Raw genomic sequence first — 21,861 nt, 5'->3', positions numbered from 1 at the left:
ATGCTTCTGGCAGGCAGAACAGGGTCACGGGAGGGAAATCGTGGTAGCAAATTTTAGATGAGGACTTTCGGCAAGCGACTTTTCTGCCCCATTTTACTCGCTTGTTCACCTCTAAAGCACCCCAAAAACACATGTTTCTTTTGAGGAACATCCATGCCTATGTCTATAGTATTACACATCTGATTTAGGATTTGGATTACTGGGAATACACTGCACATTATATACAAGAACAAACTTCTTCACTGGTCCCAGGGAAGACTCCATTATGATCGTTTGAAAGAGCTCCAACTTCAATAAGTTGACGTACCTGATAAACAGATCAGATAGTGAATCAGTCCATGCCTGCATGCAGAAAACTCTGAACATCCAGGCTTGGGCTGAATAGTGGCAAGTAACATTTACGCCACACAAGTACCAGACAAATACCACCTTCCCATTCAGGGGTGGGGTCACCATTAACCAGAGACTCAACTGGGCCAGCCACATAAATGCAGTGGCTACCAGAGGAGATCAAAGGCTCGGTATTCTGCAGAAAGTAGCTCACATCCTGACTTCCCAAAGCAACTCCACTATCTACAAGGCACAAGTCAGGAGTGTGATGGAATACATTCCACTTGCCTCGATGAGTGCAGCTCCAACAACACTCAAGAAGCTCAATGTCATCCAGGACAAAGCATTCCACTTGATTGGCTTGGCACCCCATCCATCAGCTTAAACATTCACTCCCTCTATCACGAGGACCTTAATACACACCTATACAGCCCATAATGAATAACCCAATGTAGCTGAAACTATTACCATGGTACTTTCATGCTTTACAGTTAATGGAAATAATCATTGTTGCTTGGTCAAAAATAGAAACATTTGATAGTTATTAACCAAAGAAGATAATTCTAATGATCTCAACTAATTTTCATTTAGTCAAAACCACTGGAGAATATTCGAGTGGGGATATGAAAGACGATCAACATTTCTGCACCTGACACACTGCACTGCCCACAGAAAAGGATCTTTAATGCCAATTTAAAAATCTTGATTTTTTTTCAGGTTTTGATTTTGGTATAAAAATGAATCCCAAAAAACCCAGGTAAATGCTAAAAAAAAATCAGCAGGAATCAATTTTTATCTTGAACATCACTAAAATTAAATAAACAAGGTGGAAGGGTCTTTAAAAAAAGATTGTCAGGTTAAATGATCATCCATAGTTAATTACACAATTCACGGACACAGTTATGGGGCTCACCATCAGTTTCTCACTCATCCCCTAGATATGTTTATTTAAATTAAAAGTTAAGTTGAAGAACCTGACCCGAATGCATGGGCCTGCTCTGCCAGATATGGTGCAACAGAAAGGGTACTGGCGACCTCAACACCTCACCCCATCAGATTATATGGGTTCATGAGGTGGTCAGCTCATTCGCATGTGGCCACCTGTATCACTATGGCTACCCTCCAGAGCATGGGGTGCAAGAAAAGCAGCATTAACCAACCACTTGTGTAGCTGGTGCCACAGAAATGTTCATCAATTTCAATCATAGAAAATTACAACACAGGAGGCCATTCGGCCCTTCGTGTCTGCCAGTAATCATCCCCATTTTTCAAAGACAGCATTTTAATGTATTCCAGTGTGGGAATATCCTGCTTTGGTCCTCCACCTCTGATGTCAGGGGCCATGTTTGGGTGGACATGGGGCCCAAAATTGCCCTCTGCCCGAAACGGGGTGGTCGCATTACTACCGATATGATTGCGGTGGTAATAAGATCAAAATTGTCCTTTTTCTTGTCATAAACAGTCTTAATTCCCGGTGGTAATGGCTGTTTTCAATGGTGTGGTTGCGGTGTGGTGTTTGCATTGTGAAATTCCCCTCCTATCCAATTGATGCAAAACCATCATGCTTACAGCTGCTCCCTGGCCTTCTTAAAGGACGGGTTTTGCAGCTGTGTCTTCAGTTCGTCTTGACCTTTCTTTTTACAGAATGGCTGCTGGCCTGGAAGCGCAGAATGCTCTCATGCACTCTGGGCAACAGGGCACGGAGCATCTGACTGTTGTCATCTGTGATGGCTTCCAGAGTGTGGCTGCTGTCATGCAGTGTCAGCTGGATGCTAAACAACATCTGACTGCTGCCATTGCAGCTGTGTCCACGACGGTCCACCACAAACCATCGACATGTGGTCCAGCAGGTTAGAAACATAGAAAATAGGTGCAGGAGGTGGCCATTCGGCCCTTCGATCCTGCACCACCAATCAATATGATTATGGTTGATCAGTACCCCATTCCTGCTTTCTCTCCATACCCCTTGATCCCTTTAGCCGTAAGGGCCACATCTAACTCCCTTTTGAATATATCTAACAAATTGACCTCAACAACTTTCTGTGGTAGAGAATTCCACATGCTCACAACTCTGAGTGAAGAAGTTTCTCCTCATCTCGGTCCTAAATGGCTTACCCTTTATCCTTAGACTGTGACCCCTAGTTCTGGACTTCCCCAATATCGGGAACATTCTTCCTGCATCTAACCTGTCCAATCCCGTCAGAATGTTATATATTTCTATGAGATCCCCTCTCATTCTTCTAAATTCCATTGAATATAAGCCTAGTCGATCCAGTCTTTCTTCATATGTCAGTCCTGTCATCCCGGGAATCAGTCTGGTGAACCTTCGCTGCACTCCCTCAATAGCAAGAATGTCCTTCCTCAGATTAGGAGACCAAAACTGTACACAATATTCAAAGTGTGGCCTCACCAAGGCCCTGTAGAATTGTAATAAGACCTCCCTGCTCCTATATTCAAATCCTCTCGCTATGAAGGCCAACATGCCATTTGCCACCTGCTGTACCTGTATGCCAACTTTCAATGACTGATGTACCATGACACCCAGGTCTCGTTGCACCTCCCCTTTTACTAATCTGTCACCATTCAGATAATAATCTGCCTTCCTGTTTTTGCCACCAAAGTGGATAACCTCACATTTATCTACATTATACTGCATCTGCCATGAATTTGCCCCACTCACCTAACCTGTCCAAGTCACCCTGCAGCCTCTTAGCATCCTCCTCACAGCTCACACTGCCACCAGCTTAGTGTCATCTGCAAACTTGGAGATATTACATTCAATTCCTTCATCTAAATCATTAATGTATATTGTAAATAGCTGGGGTCCCCGCACTGAACCTTGCGGTACCCCACTTGTCATTGCCTACCATTCTGAAAAGGACCCGTTTATTCCTACTCTTTGCTTCCTGTCTGCTAACCAGTTCTCTATCCACGTCAGTACATTACCCCCAATACCATGTGCTTTAATTTTGCACACTAATCTCTTGTGTGGGACCTTGTCAAAAGCCTTTTGAAAGTCTAAATACACCACATCCACTGGCTCCCCCTTGACCACTCTACTAGTTAAATCCTCAAAAAATTCTAGAAGATTTGTCAAGCATGATTTCCCCTTCATAAATCCATGCTGACTTGGACCGATCCTGTCACTGCTTTCCAAATGCGCTGCTATTACATCTTTAATAATTGATTCCAACATTTTCCCACCACCGATGTCAGGCTGACCGGTCTATAATTCCGTTTTCTCTCTCCCTCCTTTTTTAAAAAGTGGGGTTACATTAGCTACCCTCCAGTCCAAAAGAACTGATCCAGAGTCTATAGAATGTTGGAAAATGACCACCAATGCATCCACTATTTCTTGGGCCACTTAAGTACTCTGGGATGCAGACGATCAGGCCCTGGGGATTTATCGACCTTCAATCCCATCAATTTCCCGAACACAATTTTCTGACTAATAAGGATTTCCTTTAGTTCCTCCTTCTCGCTAGACCCTCGGTCCCCTAATATTTCCGGAAGGTTATTTGTGTCTTTCTTGGTGAAGACAGAACCAAAGTATTTGTTCAATTGGTCTGCTATTTCTTTGTTCCCCATTATAAATTCACCTGATTCTGACTGTAAGGGACCTATATTTGTCTTCACTAATCTTTTTCTCTTCAATTATCAGTAAAAGCTTTTGCAGTCAGTTTTTATGTTTCCTGCAAGCTTACTCTCATTCTATTTTCTCCCTACTAATTAAACCCTTTGTCCTCCTCTGCTGAATTCTAAATTTCTCCCAGTCCTCAGGTTTTCTGCTTTTTTTGGCCCATTTATATGCCTCTTCCTTAGATTTAACACTATCCCTAATTTCCCTTGTAAGCCACGGTTGAGACACCTTCCCCGTTTTATTTTTACGCCAGACAGGGATGTACAATTGTTGAAGTTCATCCATGTGATCTTTAAATGTCTGCCATTGCCTATCCACCGTCAACCCTTTAAGTATCATTCGCCATCTATCTTAGCCAATTCACATCTCATATCGTCAAAGTTACCTTTCTTTAAGTTCAGGACCCGAGTCTTTGAATTAACTGTGTCACTCTCCATTTTAATGAAGAATTCTACCATATTATAGTCACTCTTCCCCAAGGAGCCTCGCACAACAAGTTTGCCAATTAATCCTCTCTTATTACACAACACCCAGTCTAGGATGGCCAGCTCTCTAGTTGGTTCCTGGACATATTGGTCTAGAAAACCATCCCTTATACACTCCAGGAAATCCTCCTCCACCGTAGTGCTACCAGTTTGTTTAGCCCAATCTATATGTAGATTAAAGTCACCCATGATAACTGCTGTACCTTTATTGCATGCATCCCTAATTTCCTGTTTGATGCCATCCCCAACCTCACTATGATTGTTTGGTGGTCTGTACACAACTCCCTTTTCTACCCTTTGGTGTTCCGCAGCTCTACCCATACAGATTTCACCTCATCCACGCTAGTGTCCTTCCTTACTATTGCATTAATCTCCTCTTTAACCAGCAACGCTACCCCACCTCCTTTTCCTTTCAGTCTATCTTTCCTGAATATTGAATACCCTTGGATGTTGAGTTCCGAACCTTGGTCACCCTCGAGCCATGTCTCCGTAATCCCAATTACATCTTATCCGTTAACAGCTATCTGCACAGTTAATTCATCCACCTTAGTACGAATACACCTCGCATTGAGACACAGAGCCTTCAGGCTTGATTTTTTAAAACAGTCTTTGGGTTCTTTTAGAATTATGTTGTAATGTGGCCCTTTTTGATTTTTGCCTTTGATTTTTCTGCCCTCCACTTTTACTTTTCTCCTTTATAACTTTTGCTTCGGAGAGTCGGGGAGGAGGAGTTGGAGGAGCAGTGGCGGCCTATAAAGGCCCAGCGGCAGTCCGGGCTCGGCGGCAGTCGGGGAGGAGCAGCGGACATGGAGGTACAGAGCACAATTTCAAAATTTGCAGATGACATGAAACTTGGAAGTGTAGGAAACACTGAGGAAGATGGTAATAGACTTCAAGAGATCATAGACAGGCTTGTGGAATGGGCAGATAAAAATCAATGCAGAAAAGTGACAGGTGATTCATTTTGGTAGGAAGAATGAGAAAAGACCAAACATACTAAATGGTACAATTTTAAAGAGGGTGCAAGATCAGAGACCTGGGGGTAGTTGTGCACAAATCTTTGAAGGTAGCAGGACAAGCAAAGCAGTTAATGCATATGGATCCTGGGCTTTATAAATAGAGACAGAGTACAAAAGCCAGGAAGTCATGTTCAACATATATAAAACAATAGTTCATCCCCAGCTGGGCTAGGAAGTAAGAGTACAGAAAATATTTACTACAATGGTTCTAGGGATGAGGGATTACAGTTACGTGGATAGACTGGAGAAGCTGGGGTTGTTCTCCTTAGGTCCAGGGAAGTGCCGCATCACATCACATGCACAGCACACGTCTATAAAGAAGTCGTAGATACAATGGGCAGACATCTCCAAATTTGATTTTTATTAAGAACATTTCAGGGTTTCTTTCTCAAATTCAGGAGAAAATCAGCTTTTTCTAATTTGCCACCCAGAAAAGAATCTGGTAATTTATCGGCGGAAAATGATAAAACATTTTTTTTTAACAATCCCTATACACTGTTACAAGCTATGTTGCAGCCTCTTAATATAACATTTTGTATGATAGGCAGATTTATGACAAGAAAGAAAGTGCAATTTTCAATTTATGGAACGACAAATGTTTCCTGCATTAAAAGCAAATGATGAATGTACTTTATATTACAGGCCATGAGATCCATTCGAAAAAATTGTGCAAATATGTAATATAAACTAGATGCAGAGAATAGTTTTCTTAGTGGAATAGAGGTAGCTGAACATGTGGTGTTATTTCCCCAGTAAGAGAGTTAATACCCTTTACCAGACTGAGCTTACACAGGATTAGTTGATGCACTGTCGTAGTAGAAAGATAATGCAAGAAATTTAAATTGGTGGGAAATCTCATGAAAATCTTCCTGCCAGTTATACATGGTCAATAATAAAAGTTCTATAATAAAACTGGAGTGAGACACAGTTTTTCATCAAAACAGATTTATTGGAAGAGCCTCCTTTACATTAGATTGTAAGATTAGTTTCTGTGTCTAGTTAGACTTTTACAGGCTACATTAAGTACTTTTCAGTAAACCTTTGAAAAAGCACCATCATATAGTAAAATGCCTAACATCAGAAAACTAGTTTGGTTCATTCAGTAGAGAAATGAGGATTTCACTGACTGAGGAAACTTCTTTAGGGGCATGGACAGGTTCTGTGCCTTTTCCATTTACAACAAAATAAATTCTAAACAGAGGGAACAGACCTTAGCACTACAGATACTGTACTAAAGTTAATTTTGCATACATGTGGTGGTTGCTGCATTTCCTTAAAGTTTTACAGCTTAAAGTTATCACACACTCTTGACTAAACCTTTCAAAAAACACCATGTAACGTAATGCCCAACATTGAAAGACAACTACAATTTTAATGTACTAAATTTCAACGTGCACATCTGTAGGATCACCTTGTCATTCATTCTTTTGCAGAAGAACTTTGATGTCTTCTTCAATGTCAATGGTGATGAAATTTTTGCTGTATCGCCTATACGGCACACCATCTGACGCAATAAGGAATTTCTCGAAATTCCAGCCGATATCGTACCGACGGACTGGCTTCCAGCCTATGAACTTGGGATCACCCATTAAGATGTCAGAATCATCATAAGCTGCAGGTAAATGCTGTTTCAGAAAAGTGAAGACTGGATTCTCTTCTTCTCCATTCACCTCAATCTTTTTCGACAAATTGAAATTTGGCTCAAAGCCGTTGCCCGGACGGACATATTTCAAGGAATTAAGAATCTCCTCATTGTAGATATTTTCCTACAAAATCAATGTAAAGCAAGGTCAAGTATGTTGAATATTGATTTGCAGCTTTTCTTTGAACAAGCTACTGGCCCATTTTGTGGAAACACACAGCAGGCCAATCAGCATCTGTTTCCGATATGCCACCTTCTTCAGAACTAAAAGGGGACCAAGCTGAAATCTCCACTACCTATTCTCTCCACAGATACTGATTAATTTGCACCCTTCAGGTCAGTTTCTAGATTCAGATAATCTTTTAAAAAACACTAAAGTTACTACAATAATAACAGCGCTTTCAAGTAGCCTGTCTGTGACACGCTTTGAGATGTTTCCAAGAGACGTGGCAAGGAATTGGATAAATGCAAGTGTTTCTTTCAAAGGATCAGATTTTGAACTCAATACAACCAGTTGGTCACTCCATGGTTTTTGTGTAAGCTGAACTGGTCCCCATGGTTCTAATGGGGTTAAAAATGAGCAGACATCTAGTTTTACTACATTTTACTCAAATGTTAACCAAACAAACCCCTGAATTTACATAGGATATATGGCACAGAAACTGGCTATTTGGCCCAACCAGTCCATGCCGGCATTTATGCTCCACTTGAGCCTCCTCCAGTCTTTCCTCATCTATCAGCATAACACTCTATTGCCTTCTCCCTCATATGTTTAACTAACTGCCCCTTAAATGCATCTATATTATTCGCTTTAACCACTCCATGGTAGCGAGATACATATTCTCACCACTCTTTGAGTAAAGAAGTTTCTTCTGAATTTGATGGCCTATAGTTATGCTCTTCCCCACAAGTGGAAACATTCTCTTTGTATCCACTCTATCAAAACCTTTCAGAATTTTAAAGCCCTCTATTAGGTCACCCCTTCAGCCTTCTTTCTCTCCCCCCCCCCCCCACCCCCAAGAGAAAAGAGACCCAGCCTCTCTACATCCTTTCCCGATATGTATACCCTCACATTTCTGGTATCATCCTTGTAAATCTTCTCTGCATCCTCTCCAGTGCCTCTATATCTTTTAGAATATGGCGACCAGAACGGTACACAGTACTCCAAGTGTGGTCTAACCAAGATTCAATACAGGTTTAGCATAACTTCCCTACTTTTCAATTCTGTATCTCTAGAAATAAACCATAGTACTTGGTTTGCTTTTTTATGGCCTTGCTAACCTATGTCGCTACATTTAGTGATTTGTGTATTTGTACTCAGAGATCTTTTTGTTGCTCTAACCAATCTGTTGCAATCCTCCTCGGTATTGACTATCCCCCAATTTGGGGGTCATCTGCAAATTTAGACAGTGTTTTTGATTCCAAAATCTAAATCTAAATCATTAATGTAAATTGTGAATAGCAGTGGTTCCAGCACTGATCCTTGTGGGACACCACTACCCACCTTATGCCACTGAATAGCTACGCTTTACTTTCTGTCTTGAAGCCAGTTAGCTATCCAATCTGCTACTTGTCCCCTGACTCTGCAGTCTCTGACCTAGTTCATCAATCTATTATGGGGTATCTTATCAAAGGTCTTTTGAAAATCTAGATAAATTACATCTACTGCATTACTATTGTCTACTCTCTCGGTTACCTCTTCAAAAATTCAATAAGGTTGGTCCCTTTTGAAATTCATGCTGATTATTCATTATTATATTTTTGATTTCTAGATTAAATATTTTTGCCAACTCTATCATTACCTATGGTATTATCCTGCCTATCTCTTAATGGTCTTATTCCCATCCCAACCTTCATTTTTTTATTGATGCGCCTGTAAAATATTTTACTATTTTGTTTTATGTTCCTTGATAATTTAATTTCATAGTTCCTCTTTGCTTTCCTTTCTCTCCTAATCTCTTTATATTCTCCCTTATCATGCACTCCCCTGTTGTCTATGTATTTAATGTATGCCTCTTTCCTTACCCGCAATTGTTCCCTTATGGCTTTATTCACCCATGGAGACTCATTAGTATTTAGTTTGTTCTTTCCTTTTTGCGGAATATATTCTTCCTGCACTCTGTTGAACATCTTTTTAAATGTTTCCCATTGCTGTTCTACATCATTACTTGCTAATATTGTTGCCCATTTTATTTTCCCAAGTTCTATTCTCTGCCCCTCAAAATCAGCTCTTCTCCAATCTGTTAACCTGGTTTTTGTCATACTTATGTCTTTCTCAATTACCATCTTAAAGCACATTATATTATGGTCACTATTGCCTAGATGCACCCCTAGTTTTACTTCTCTTATCTGCTCTGGTTCATTCCCCATTATTAGATCCAATAGTGAATCCTCCCTTGTTGGACTTTTTACATATTGGGTCAGAAAGGAGTCATGTACACATGGTAGGAACGCCATTCCCTTATCCCCTTTACCTACCTCTTCTGTCCAATTAATATCGGGGTAGTTGAAATCCAAAAGATAGTAATCTCCGGATTATTCCCGGTACCACATGCTAGTGAGTACAGGAATAGGAGGATAGAAGGGATGAATGCGTGGCTGAAGAGATGTTGCAGAAGGGAGGGCTTTAGATTGCTGAAGCATTGGAACCGTTTCTGGGGGAGGTGGAACCTGTACAAGCCGAACGGGTTGCACCTCAATAGAGCCGGGACCAATATCTTCGCTGAGGGAGGGGGTGCTAGTGCTATTGGGGAGGGTTTAAACTAGCTTGGCAGGGGAATGGGAACCTGAGAACATTGTCAGAGAAGAAAGAAGCCAAACTGGAAATGGAAGGCAGAAAATTAGTAAGCGAGTTTGGAAGGCAGAGGAAACAAAGGCTAGAAATAGAGAACAAGACAGTTTGGCGATGCTAAATGGTATATACTATAATGCAAGGAATCTAGGAAATAAGGTTGACGCGCTAAGGACACAGATAGACACGTGGGATTATGATATTATAGCCATTACTGAGACATGGCTGAAAGATGGACAGGAATGGAAGCTCTCAACATTCCTGGTTACAGGGCTTTCAGGTGAGACAGAGAGGAGGTTAAAAAAGGAGGGGGTCGCAGTATTGATTAATGAAACAATTACAGCTGTGAGGAAGGATGATATGTTAGAAGGATCATCAAATGAGGCTATATGGGTGGAACAAAAAAGGGGCAATCATACTGCTGGGAGTGTACTATAGACCCCCAAACAGTCCAAGAGAGAGAAGAGCAAATTTGTAGACAAATTACTGACAAGTGCAAAAACAATAGAGCAGAAGTAATGAGGGATTTCAATTACCCTAATATTAACTGGGAAACTATCAGTGTAAAAGGTACAGAATTTCAAAATTGCATTCAGGAGAGCTTTTTTGGCAAGGATTTAGTGTCAAGGAATGAAATTGGGCAGATGGAAGGATTAGCAGTGGGAGAGCATTTTTGTGGTAGTGATCATATTTCACTAAGTTTTAGCATAATTATGGATAAGGAAAAAGAAAAAACGGGAGTAAGGGTTCTAAATTGGGGGAAGGCCAATTTAACAGGCTGAGAAGTGATTTAGCAAAATAGACTGGAAACAGTTACTTGAAGGTAAATCAGTGCCAGAGCAATGGGAGGCATTCAAGTGGGAGGTACATGGAGTTCAGGGTAAATATGTTCCCACAAAGATAAAGGGTAGAACTGCCAAAGATAGAGTGTCTGGATGACAAGGTGTATACAGGGCAAGATGAAGCAAAAAAGGGAAGCCTATATCAGATATCGTGAGCTCAATACTAGAAGAGTATAGAAGAGTTTAGAAAGTGCAGGGGTGAAATTAAGGAAATTAGGAAAGCAAAAAGAGAGCATGAAAAATACTGGCAAGTAGAATCAAAGAAAACCCAAAGATGTTTTCCAATTACATAAAGAGCAAGAAGATAACAAAGGAAAGAGTAGGGCCTATTAGGGACCAAAATGGTAATCTATGTGTGGAGGCGGAGGATGTGGGTAAGGTACTTAATGAATACTTTGTGGCTGTCTTCACAAAAGCGGGGGACGATGCAGACGTTGAAGTTCAGGAGGAAGGTTGTGAAATATTGGACAGGATAAACATAGTAAGCGAGGAAGGGGTTTAGCATCTTTGAAAGTAGATAAATCACCAGTACCGGATGAAATATATCTGAGGCTACTAAAAGAAGCAAGGGAGGAAATTGCAGAGGCTTTGACCATCATTTTTAAATTCTCCCCGGCTACAAGAGTTATGCCAGAGGATTGTAGAACTGCTAATGTTGTACCATTGTTTAAAAAGGGAGGAAGGGATCAACCGAGCAATTACAGGTCAGTTAGATTAACCTCGGTGGTGGGCAAATTACTGGAATCAATTCTGAGGAACAGTATAAACTTTCATTTAGAAAGACACAGATTGATCAAGGTCAGTCAGCATGGATTTGTTAAGGGAAGGTCATGTCTGACTAACTTGATTGAATTTTTTGAGGAGGTAGCAAGGAGGGTCAATGAGGGCAGTGCGTTTGATGTAGTTTACATGGAATTTAGTAAAGCTTTTGATAAGGTCCCACATGGTAGGCTGATTAAAAAAGTAAAAGCCCATAGGATCCAAGGGAGAGTTGCAAATTGGATCCAAAATTGGCTCAGTGGCAGGAAATAAAAGGTAATGGTTGAGAGGAGCTTTTGTGACAAAGGCCGTTTCCAGTGGGGTTCTCTTACTTTTTGTAGTACAGGTGCAGCATCAAAAATCCGGAGTTCCGAATGATTCATGGCAGGGTCGTCCGAAATGCATAAAATGTTCCGGAATCTGGACTAGACGACCCTGCCGACCTCGGGGCCTCCTCGCCGGCCTGCCTGAACACCTCCTTGGCGGGGCCCTGCCCGATGATGACCACCACCTCAGCGGGGCCGGCCCGCCTGAACACCACCTCAGCGGGGCCGGCCCGCCCGACGCAAATGCCTCGACGGGCCCCAGCGGCCTATTCGACAACATCCTCGGTGGGGACTCGCCAGACGACCTCCTCAGCAAGTACCCCCGCCCCGTTTCTGCCGTTCCGAAATCCAGAAATACCCAAACCTGGGCTCGGATATTTCCGGATTCGTGACGTCGTTCCAAAGTCCTGAAAAACGCAAATCCAGAACGGCCTCGGTCCCGAGGGTTCCTGATTCGGGACGCTGCACCTGTATATATTTATGATTTAGACTTAAATGTAGGGGGCATGATAAAGAAATTTGCCGATGATACAAAAATTGGCCGTGTGGTTGACAATGAGGAGGAAAGCTCTAGACTGCAGGAAAATATCGATGAACTGGTCAGTTGGGCAGAAAAGTGGCAAATGGAATTCAATCCAGGAAAGTGTGAGGTAATGCATTTCGGAATGGGGCAACAAGGCAAGGGAATACACAATAAATGAGAAGTGTGGAGGAACAATGGGACCTTCGAGTATATGTCCACAGAATCTTAAGGGTAGGACAGGTCGATAAGGTAGTCAAAAAGGCATACCAAATATTTCCTTTATTAGCTGAGGCATAGAATACAAGAACAGGGAAGTTATGCTAGAACTGTATACAGCACTAGTTAGGACACAGCTTCAATACTGCATGCGGTTCTGGTCACCACATGACAGGAAAGATGTGATTGCACTAGAAAGGATGCAGAGTAGATTTACGAGGATGCTACCAGGACTGAAAAACTTTAGCTATGAGGAAAGATTGGATAGGCTGGGGTTGTTTTCCTTGGAACCGAGGAGACAGAGGGGAGATTTAATTGAGGTGTATAAAATTATGAGGTACCTAGATAGAGTGGCTAGGAAGGATCCATTTCCCTTAGCAGAGATCAATAACAAGGGGCATAGATTTAAAGTAGTTGGTGGAAAGATTAGAGGGGAGATGAGGAAACATTTCTTCATGCAGAGGGCGGTGGGAGTCTGGAGCTCACTGCCATAAAGGGTGGTAGAGGCAAAAACCCTCATCACATTTAAAAAGGTACTTGGATGTGCACTTAAAGAGCCGTAGCCTACAGGGCTATGGACCGAGTGCTAGAAGGTGGGATTAGGCTAGGTAACACTTTTTCGACCCGCAGATACGATTGGCCAAATGGCCTCCTTATGTGTCGTAATTTTCTATGATTCTATGAAATTCCCCATGATTATTATTCTATGTTTTTTTTACTCATTTCCCTAATTTGTCTGCATAGTTCTTCCTCCACCTCCCTTCCACTATTAGGTGGTCTGTAGACTACGTCCATTAGTGTGATTGATCCTTTATCATCTTTTATCTCTATCCATATGGATTCTATATTTGTCTTTATGCAAGGTTAACAATTTTTATTACAAATTAAGCTACGATACATGAAAGGGACCGAAAAGAAACTCCTTAAAATGAAATTGCTGCCTTAAAAATCTGAAATTATATTGTTTTTCTCAAATGTACAACTCAAAAATGTTTGCATTTAAATTGCTATATAAACCATGATAACGTTTTAATGATTCATTTTATTAGAAGTTTATTATTTTATTGCAGTTTGAAAATGTCAAAATGTTACTAAATATAAGTAAATTAATCAGGGCTGCTATAACCTAAGTTATTAGTTTATTTAAAACTGTTTGAGGTTTCCTCAAGAGAACACGTCAATTAAAATAAGTGGCAAAATGTTTGGGGGCAAAAGACATCAAAATACTTTGTTTTTCCGAAAAATGTCAGGTTTACCTGGTAACCAAACTGGTTGCAGGGAAAACCCAGAACTACAAACCCCTGTTTGCCGTAGCGGCTCTGGAGCTCATTCATCTGATGGTAATCCCTGATAGTTGTGCCTCATAAGGATGCAACGTTTTCAATCAACACCACCTTTCCTTCGAGGCTGCTGAAATCAAAGAGATCACCATTGAGAAGTTCTGCAGACAGTTCATAAAATGTTACTCCAGCTTCCGCCATCTTCCTTGCCGGTCTTCTGCAATGTTGTCTGGGAATCTGTTCTTATGCACAGATGTCTGTACTGTCCAGGAAGTGGAACCACGTGCCCAATTTCTCAAATCAGGAACAATCCTTCAACTGAAATTTGTGTTACTCTGATCCAAGGAAGGTTACAAAACATCATGGCGCTAAACAAAACATGTAGAGCATAAGTTATATATCAATGTCTTAAAAAATTTCTATATTAAACATCTTACATCTGCATGCACTCCTGCCTAAAAAAAAAACATATGACCCGTTGTGTTTTTCTCGCACTTGCGTCAACTTTATCCCATTATAAATTCCGATTTACACATTTAAAATGGAAACTGCTTATGTAAATTTGTTATGCTGTAATTACATCCTCTTGCTAGTAGTGATGCTGTAGCACCTCAATTTTGCTGCTCCCAGCTCCTCAGCCTATATTGTACAGAAACTTCTATGCTCCAGACAACTCTATTGCTACTTTAAAGATGGCTGGATAGGCCTCAACACCTGGGAAGGTAGGACTGGCATGCACTATGCTGCTTTGCCCATTTCTCCTTGAATGTTGCAAATGAGGCCTTACAAGTGTAGGACCCGAATTTACACATTTAAACAGCCTCCAGTCGGTTTTGGGTGGTAGTGCTAGGCACCCATTTAAAGGCCTGCCTGAAAGTTAATTCAAACAAGGAAATGTGTGCTCAAGCTCCCCATCAGTTTTATAGCTGCTGATCACCCATTTTTCAGGTGAGAAACAGTTCAAAGTAAATAATAAACAGTAAACAGTTCAAAGACTCTTGCCATGACTTTAAAATTGTGATTGAATTATGTCTGCTAGCCCTGGTCCATTACCCCATGCTATCTAACCCCACTTCACCTAAAGACTACACAGGGTCTTCGACTTCCCATGTGCAATGCCGCAGAATGCAACTAATACTTAAAAATAAATATGTTATATATGTAAACCTGTAAATACCTTATGTAACCACCAGAAGGCTCATCCCCTGGAGTCCCAAGGGAGACCACAATCCCTTGGGAGCACCTGTATTAAGGAGGCCTTCACAGGCTGGAGAGGCACTCTGAAGACCTGTAATAAAAGACTGTCACACTTTACTTTGAGCTCACAGTATCTGGTCAGACTCTTTATTCATACACAACAACTGGCGACGAGATACAGATGACGAACCCAACAATGTAGAGAACAGTGGGCATCCTGGGGAAATTTTCGAAGGGAGATGATTGGGAAACCTTCGTGGAATGACTCGACCAATACATCGTGGCCAACGAACTGGAAGCAGTGAACGCTGCCAAACGAAGGGCGATTCTCCTCACCGTTTGCGGGGCACCAGCATATGGCCTCATGAAAAATCTGCTTGCTCCAGCGAAACCCACAGAGAAATCGTACGATGATTTGTGCACACTGGTCCGGGAGCATCTGAACCCAAAAGAAAGCGTTCTGATGGCGAGGTACCGGTTCTACATGTACAAAAGGTCTGAAGTCCAGGAAGTGGCGAGCTATGTCGCCGAGTTAAGACGCTTTGCAGGACATTGCGAATTTGAAGGACATTTGGAGCACATGCTCAGGGACTGCTTTGTACTTGGCATAGGCCATGAAGTGATACTTCGCAAACTTTTGACTGTAGAGACCCCAATCTTGAGTAAAGTCGTAGCGATAGCACAGGCGTTCATTGCCACCAGTGACAATACCAAGCAAATCTCTTAGCACACGAGTGCTGCTACTAGTACTGTGAACAAAGTAATGTTGTTTTCGAATCGCAGTGTACAGGGCAGGTCTTACATGCCTGCAGCTGCACGTCCGCAGATGTCTCAGAGTCCACCATCAAGGGTGATGAATGCCAGGCCAAAAACACCTTGTTGGTGCTGCGGGGGGGTGATCATTGTTTTCATTCATGTCGTTTCAAAGGATACGTTTGCAAGGGCTGTGGAACAATGGGACATCTCCAACGTATGTGCAGGCGAGCTGCAAACCCTGCTAATCCTACAAATCACCATGTTGCAGAGGTGGACAGATCCACGGCAGATCACGATGAACCAGAGCCTCAGACCGAGGAGGCAGAGGTATATGAGGCGCATATTTACCACAAAATGTCCCCCGATAATGCTGAAGGTTGAATTAAATGGACTCCCGGTGTCAATGGAGCTGGACACGGGTGTGAGCCAGTCCATTATGAGCAAAAAGATTTTCGATAAATTGTGGTGCAGCAAGGCCTCAAGGCCAGTCCTGACTCCCATTTGCACTAAACTGAGAACTTACACAAAGGAACTGATGCCCGTAATCGGCAGTGCTACCGTAAAGGTCTCCTACGATGGAGCGGTGCACAAGCTACCACTCTGGATGGTACTGGGCGATGGCCCCACACTGCTCGGCAGCAGCTGGCTGGGGAAGATACGCTGGAACTGGGCGACGTCCGAGCGCTCTCAGCCGTCGACGACACTTCATGTGCCCAGGTCTTAAACAAGTTCCCCTCGCTGTTCGAACCAGGCATTGGGAAGTTCCAAGGAGGAAAAGTGCAGATCCACCTAATTCCGGGGGTGCAACCCATCCATCACAAGGTGAGAGCAGTACCGTACATGATCAGAGAAAGGGTGGAGATCGAGCTGGACCGGCTGCAATGAGAGGGCATCATTTCGCCGATCGAATTCAACGAGTGGGCCAGTCCGATTGTTCCAGTCCTCAAGGAAGACGGCACCGTAAGAATCTGTGGTGATTACAAAGTACTATCAATCGTTTCTCCCTGCAGGATCAATACCCACTGCCAAAGGCAGACGATCTTTTTGCGACGCCGGCGGGAGGAAAGACGCTCAGCCTACATGGCGCAGGAGCTGGAGGAATCATCGAAGGGCCTCACCTGCATCAACACGCACAAAGGCCTCTTCATTTACAACAGATGCCCGTTTGGGATTCGATCAGCCGCGGCGATATTCCAGAGAAACATGGAAGGCTTACTGAAGTCGGTCCCGCGCACTGTGGTCTTCCAGGACGACATCTTGGTTGCAGGTTGGGACACAGTTGCGCATCTGCAGAACCTGGAGGAGGTACTTAGTCGGCTCAACCGCATGGGGCTCAGGTTAAAACACTATATGCGTTTTCCTGGCGCCTGAAGTGGAGTTCCTGGGGAGAAGAATCACGGCAGACGGCATCAGGCCCACCGATTCGAAGACGGAGTCAATCGAGAACGCACCGAGGCCACAGAACATGACGGAGCTGCAGTCGTTTCTAGGACTCCTGATCTACTTTGGTAACATCTTACCGGGTCTCAGTACATTGTTAGAACCACTGCACACCTTACTGCGTAAAGGAGACGAATGGGTATGGGACAAAAACCAAGAAAATGCCTTTGTAAAATCTAGAAAATTGTAATGCTCAAACAAATTGCTTGTGTTGTATGATCCATGTAAGCGTTTGGTACTAGCATGTGATGCGTCGTCATGCGGTGTCAGGTGTGTATTGCAACAAGCTAATGAATCTGGGAAATTGCAACTGGTTGCTTATGCATCTAGAAGTCTGTCTAAGGCTGAGAGGACCTACAGCATGATTGAAAAAGAAGCGTTAGCATGTGTTTATGGGGTAAAGAAAATGCATCAATATCTGTTTGGGCTCAAATTTGAATTGGAAACTGACCATAAGCCACTGATATCCCTCTTTTCTGAAAGCAAGGGGATAAATACGAATGCATCAGCCCGTATCCAGAGTTGGCCGCTCACGTTGTCCACATACTACTACGCCTACCGCCACATGCCAGGCACAGAAAACTATGCCGATGTTCTCAGTAGGCTGCCAATGCCCACCACGGGGATTTAGCCATGGTAATGGAAGCATTCGAAAGTGAGCAATCACCCGTTACTGCCCGACAGATAAGAACCTGGACAAGCCAGGACCCCCTATTGTCCTTCGTAAAACACTGTGTGCTTCACGGGAACTGGTCCAGTGTCCCATTAGAAATGCAGGAAGAGATAAAGCCGTACCAGCGGCGCAAAGATGAAATGTCCATACAGGCAGACTGCCGTCTGTGGGGAAATCGGGTAGTGGTACCCAAAAAGGGCAGGGACGCTTTCATTAGTGATCTCCACAGTCAGTACTCACCCAGGCATTGTAATGATGAAAGCCATAGCCAGATCCCACGTGTGGTGGCCCGGTATCGATGTGGACATAGAGTCCTGCGTACACAAATGTAACACATGTTCACAGTTAGGTAATGCACCCAGGGAGGCGCCACTAAGTTTATGGTCTTGGCCCTCAAAACCGTGGTCTAGGGTCCATGCAGACTATGCAGGCCCGTTCTTGGGTAAAATGTTCCTAGTGATTGTAGATGCGTACTCCAAATGGATTGAATGAGAGATAATGTCAGCAAGCACGTCTGCTACCACCACTGAAAGCCTGCGGGCCATGTTTGCCACCCACGGCCTGCCTGATGTCCTTGTGAACAACAACGGGCCGTGTTTCACCAGTGCCGAGTCCAAAGAGTTCCTGACCTGCAATGGGATCAAACATGTAACATCTGCCCCGTTCAAACTATCATCTAATGGTCAGGCAGAGAGAGCAGTGCAAACAATCAAACAGAGCTTGCAGAGGGTTACTGAAGGCTCACTGCAGACTTGCCTATCCCGAGTCCTGCTTAGTTAATGCACGAGACCCCACTCGCTCACTGGGATTCCACCCGCTGAACTGCTCATGAAAAGGGCACTTAAGTCAAGGCTCTCGTTAGTCCACCCTGATCTACATGAACTGGTAGAGAGCAGGCGGCTTGAACAAAGTACATATCATGATAACGCAAATGTGTCATGCAAAATTGAAATCAATGATCCTGTATTTGTGTTGAACTATGGACAAGGTCCCAAGTGGCTTCCTGGCATTGTTATGGCCAAAGAGGGGAGTAGGGTGTTTCGGGTCAAACTTTCAAATAGACTCATCTACAGGAAACACTTGGACCAAACCAAACTCAGATTCACGGAGTATCCAGAGCAACCCACATTAGACCCTACCTTTTTTGATCCCCCAACACACACACCAGTGGCAACCGACAAAGCAGTTGACCACGAATCAGAGCCCATCACCTGCAGCAGCCCTCACCATACCAGGCAGCCCAGCAAGGCCAGCTGCACAGCAGCCCAGTGGGTGCCCAATAAACGACTCACCAAAACCAGCATTTGTACCAAGACGATCAACCAGGGAAAGAAATGCCCCAGATTGACTCACCTTGTAAATAGTTACACTATTGACTTTTTTTGGGGAGGGGGGGCGGCAGTGGTATATATGTAAACCTGTAAATACCTTGTCTAACCACCAGAGGGCTCATCCCCTGGAGATGCTGAGGATGTCGTGAATAGCACGTTTAGTGAGTTGGTCACACCGCAGGTAAAGGGTATCAGCCAGATAGGGGATGGGTGACCAACAGGAAGAACAGTGGAAGGAAGGTAGTATAGGGGTTCCCTGCGGTCATCCCCCTGCAAAACAGATATACCGCTTTGGGTACTGTTGAGGGGGATGACTCATCAGGAGAGGGCAGCAGCAGCCAAGTTCATGGCACCGTGGGTGTCTGCTGCACAGGATGGCAGGAAAAAGAGTGGGAGAGCTACAGTGCAGCTCCAGGTCTGCGTTTGGCCATTTTTAAAGAGCCAGTTGCGTGCGAGAACTTTAATTTCTCAGTGGAAAAATCAGGGCTGCAATATGCAATGTGGCTCAAGGACCAAAAATTTATCTCAGGACGAAGTGGAGGCACTAGCTACTGCAATTGAGGCCAGATGGCACGAGCTGGACACCAGCAGAGGTCACATAAAAGTTTCACCAAAAGAAAAGAAGAAACGTTGGAATCAACTTGCAGAAGATTACTGTGCAATAGTGACCATCCCGAGGGGAGGATGAAGCCCCCACTCTTGAACTCACTCTGGAGGAGGTGCAGTTGCTGCCCATTGAGGTGCTAGCCCCTTTTCTCAGTGGCACGAGTGTTGGGACATTCCATGGTTTCGCACAGTAAGAGGCTGCGGGTCCCAGTCGGATGCAGTGAGTCACACCCAGGGTGAGGAGGGGAAGGAGAGCTCGACAGCGCTCTCCTGAGGTGCAAGATCCAACAGATGTGGTTCAGATGATGGCAATGAGTGCGGAGAGCATTGACCTTACACGATCACTCCTGGACACCATTGTGGGATGGGTAATGAGGTATGGGACTGTCGGGAGAAGTAACAACACCCACGAAAAATGGGCACACTGTCCCGTGAACATGAGGGAGGGAATATTGCAGGTTGTTGAGACACTGTCGGTGAATATGAGGGAGGGAATGTTGCAGGTAGCTGGTACACTGTCAGGGCACGAGGGAGGGAATGTCGGAGTTAGCTGCTGCAATAAGAGAACATGCCCAGACCCCGCGGCCATTGACCGAATCAACTGCCACTCCCACTCCAATCCCCAGACCAGCCTCTGAAGAGGCCCAAGTCGGGCCTTCCAAATTACCACCTACCCACGCCCCCATCAAGAAGTGCACATTACCCGAGATGCTCGAAAGAATAAGCTTGGTACCAACCCGAGAAACGCTGCGCCACTGCCTGCGGGCAGAGGTGAAGTCACCAAGACCAAGTGCAGCGGGCGGTCTTAGAATAAGGTGGAGGAGAGATAGGTGCAGCCTTTGTTTGCTGCTGCTATTGTTGTTATTATTGTTGTTACTGTTCTCACATTAAAAGTTTGTCAGCGATGTAAATTTACACGTTTTAAAGTTTGTAAGTGATCTTAACTGAAAACTTTAAAGTTTGATACAAGAATATTTTTATTAAAGTTAAGTTAAGTGTAAACAAGTGTTAAACTTTTGAAAAATATATATTTTCAATTATAACTGAATCATTTCCATTATTAACACAACTTTTTGAACTAAAGAAGAATCATTTCCATTATTTGTTCCATTAACACAACACAACATTTTGGAACAGGTCCAAACTGCAAACATGGTCCATTTGGAATAGTTGCTGCTGAGCCTTCAGGCAGCAAAGCGTTCACGGATGAGCAGCTGGCGCAAGGCTCAAGCAATCGTTAAAAGGGCACAACGGCCCGTTCTCCTCCGCCGTCGTGCTCCGGGTTCAGGTAGTTGCATGGCTTCCTCGTCCTCCTCGTCATCTGCATGTTCCTCCTCATCATCAGCCACTCTCACCTCAGGTGGGTCTTCTACTACCAGCTGCTGCTGCCTCATGATGGCCAAGTTATGCAGCATGCAGCACACAACAATGAACTGACCGACAATCTCTGGGGAGTATTGCAAGTAGCCTCCAGAACGGTCCAGGCATCGGAAACGCTGCTTCAAAATGCCAATAGTCCTCTCTATTATGTTGCACGTCACAATGTGCGACATGTTGTATTCCCGGTCAACTTCCGTCCAGGTTACACATAGGGGCATCATGAGCCAGGTGGCGAGGCCGTACCCTTTGTCTCCCAGCAGCCAGTTCTGCCCTTCTGGCTGTTGCTGAAACATGGCAGAAATAGTGCTCCCGCGTAGGATGAACGCATCATTCGTGCTCTCAGCTGACATGATGCGATGCATGTCGTCACACACGAGCTGCACATTCACGGAGTGGAAGCCTTTTCTGTTCCTGTACATTTCGGAATCCTCAAAAGGTGCTCGCAAGCCAATGTGGGTACCATCAATGCAGCCCTGTACCTTTGGGAAGCCAACAATCCTGGAGAAGCCCACAACCCTGTCACGCATTGCCTGGGAAGTCATGGGGAACTTTATGTATCCATTCCTCCGGGCATATAGTGCAGCAGTCACCTGCCGAATGCAGATGTGTTGCATGTTGAGAAATG

At 43.9% G+C, this 21,861-nt stretch overlaps 1 protein-coding gene across 6 annotated transcripts in view; it reads right to left on the bottom strand.

The window, feature by feature from the left end:
• Positions 1-6,402: 6,402 nt before the first annotated feature.
• The window catches only part of LOC139277295 (glutathione peroxidase 1-like), a 58,300-nt gene continuing 42,841 nt past the window's right edge, over positions 6,403-21,861 (bottom strand). For 2 of the 6 annotated variants that reach the window (XM_070895573.1, XM_070895570.1), the window contains exons 2-3: positions 13,830-14,221; positions 6,403-7,240 (exon numbers count right to left, since the gene is read on the bottom strand). In XM_070895573.1, the coding sequence (XP_070751674.1) occupies positions 6,890-7,240; positions 13,830-14,054 (576 nt within the window). In that variant the 5' untranslated portion in view covers positions 14,055-14,221 and the 3' untranslated portion in view covers positions 6,403-6,889. Of the gene's footprint in view, positions 7,241-13,829; positions 14,222-15,030; positions 15,142-18,159; positions 18,234-21,861 lie in introns of all 6 variants that reach the window. The other 4 variants (XM_070895572.1, XM_070895571.1, XM_070895574.1 and 1 more) reach the window with 4 other exon arrangements.

This window comes from Pristiophorus japonicus, chromosome 12 (genome assembly GCF_044704955.1).
Source record: "Pristiophorus japonicus isolate sPriJap1 chromosome 12, sPriJap1.hap1, whole genome shotgun sequence".
NCBI lineage: Eukaryota > Metazoa > Chordata > Chondrichthyes > Pristiophoridae > Pristiophorus > Pristiophorus japonicus.
The sequence above is the reverse complement of the archived record's forward strand: the minus strand, read 5'-3'. Positions and strand labels throughout refer to the sequence as shown.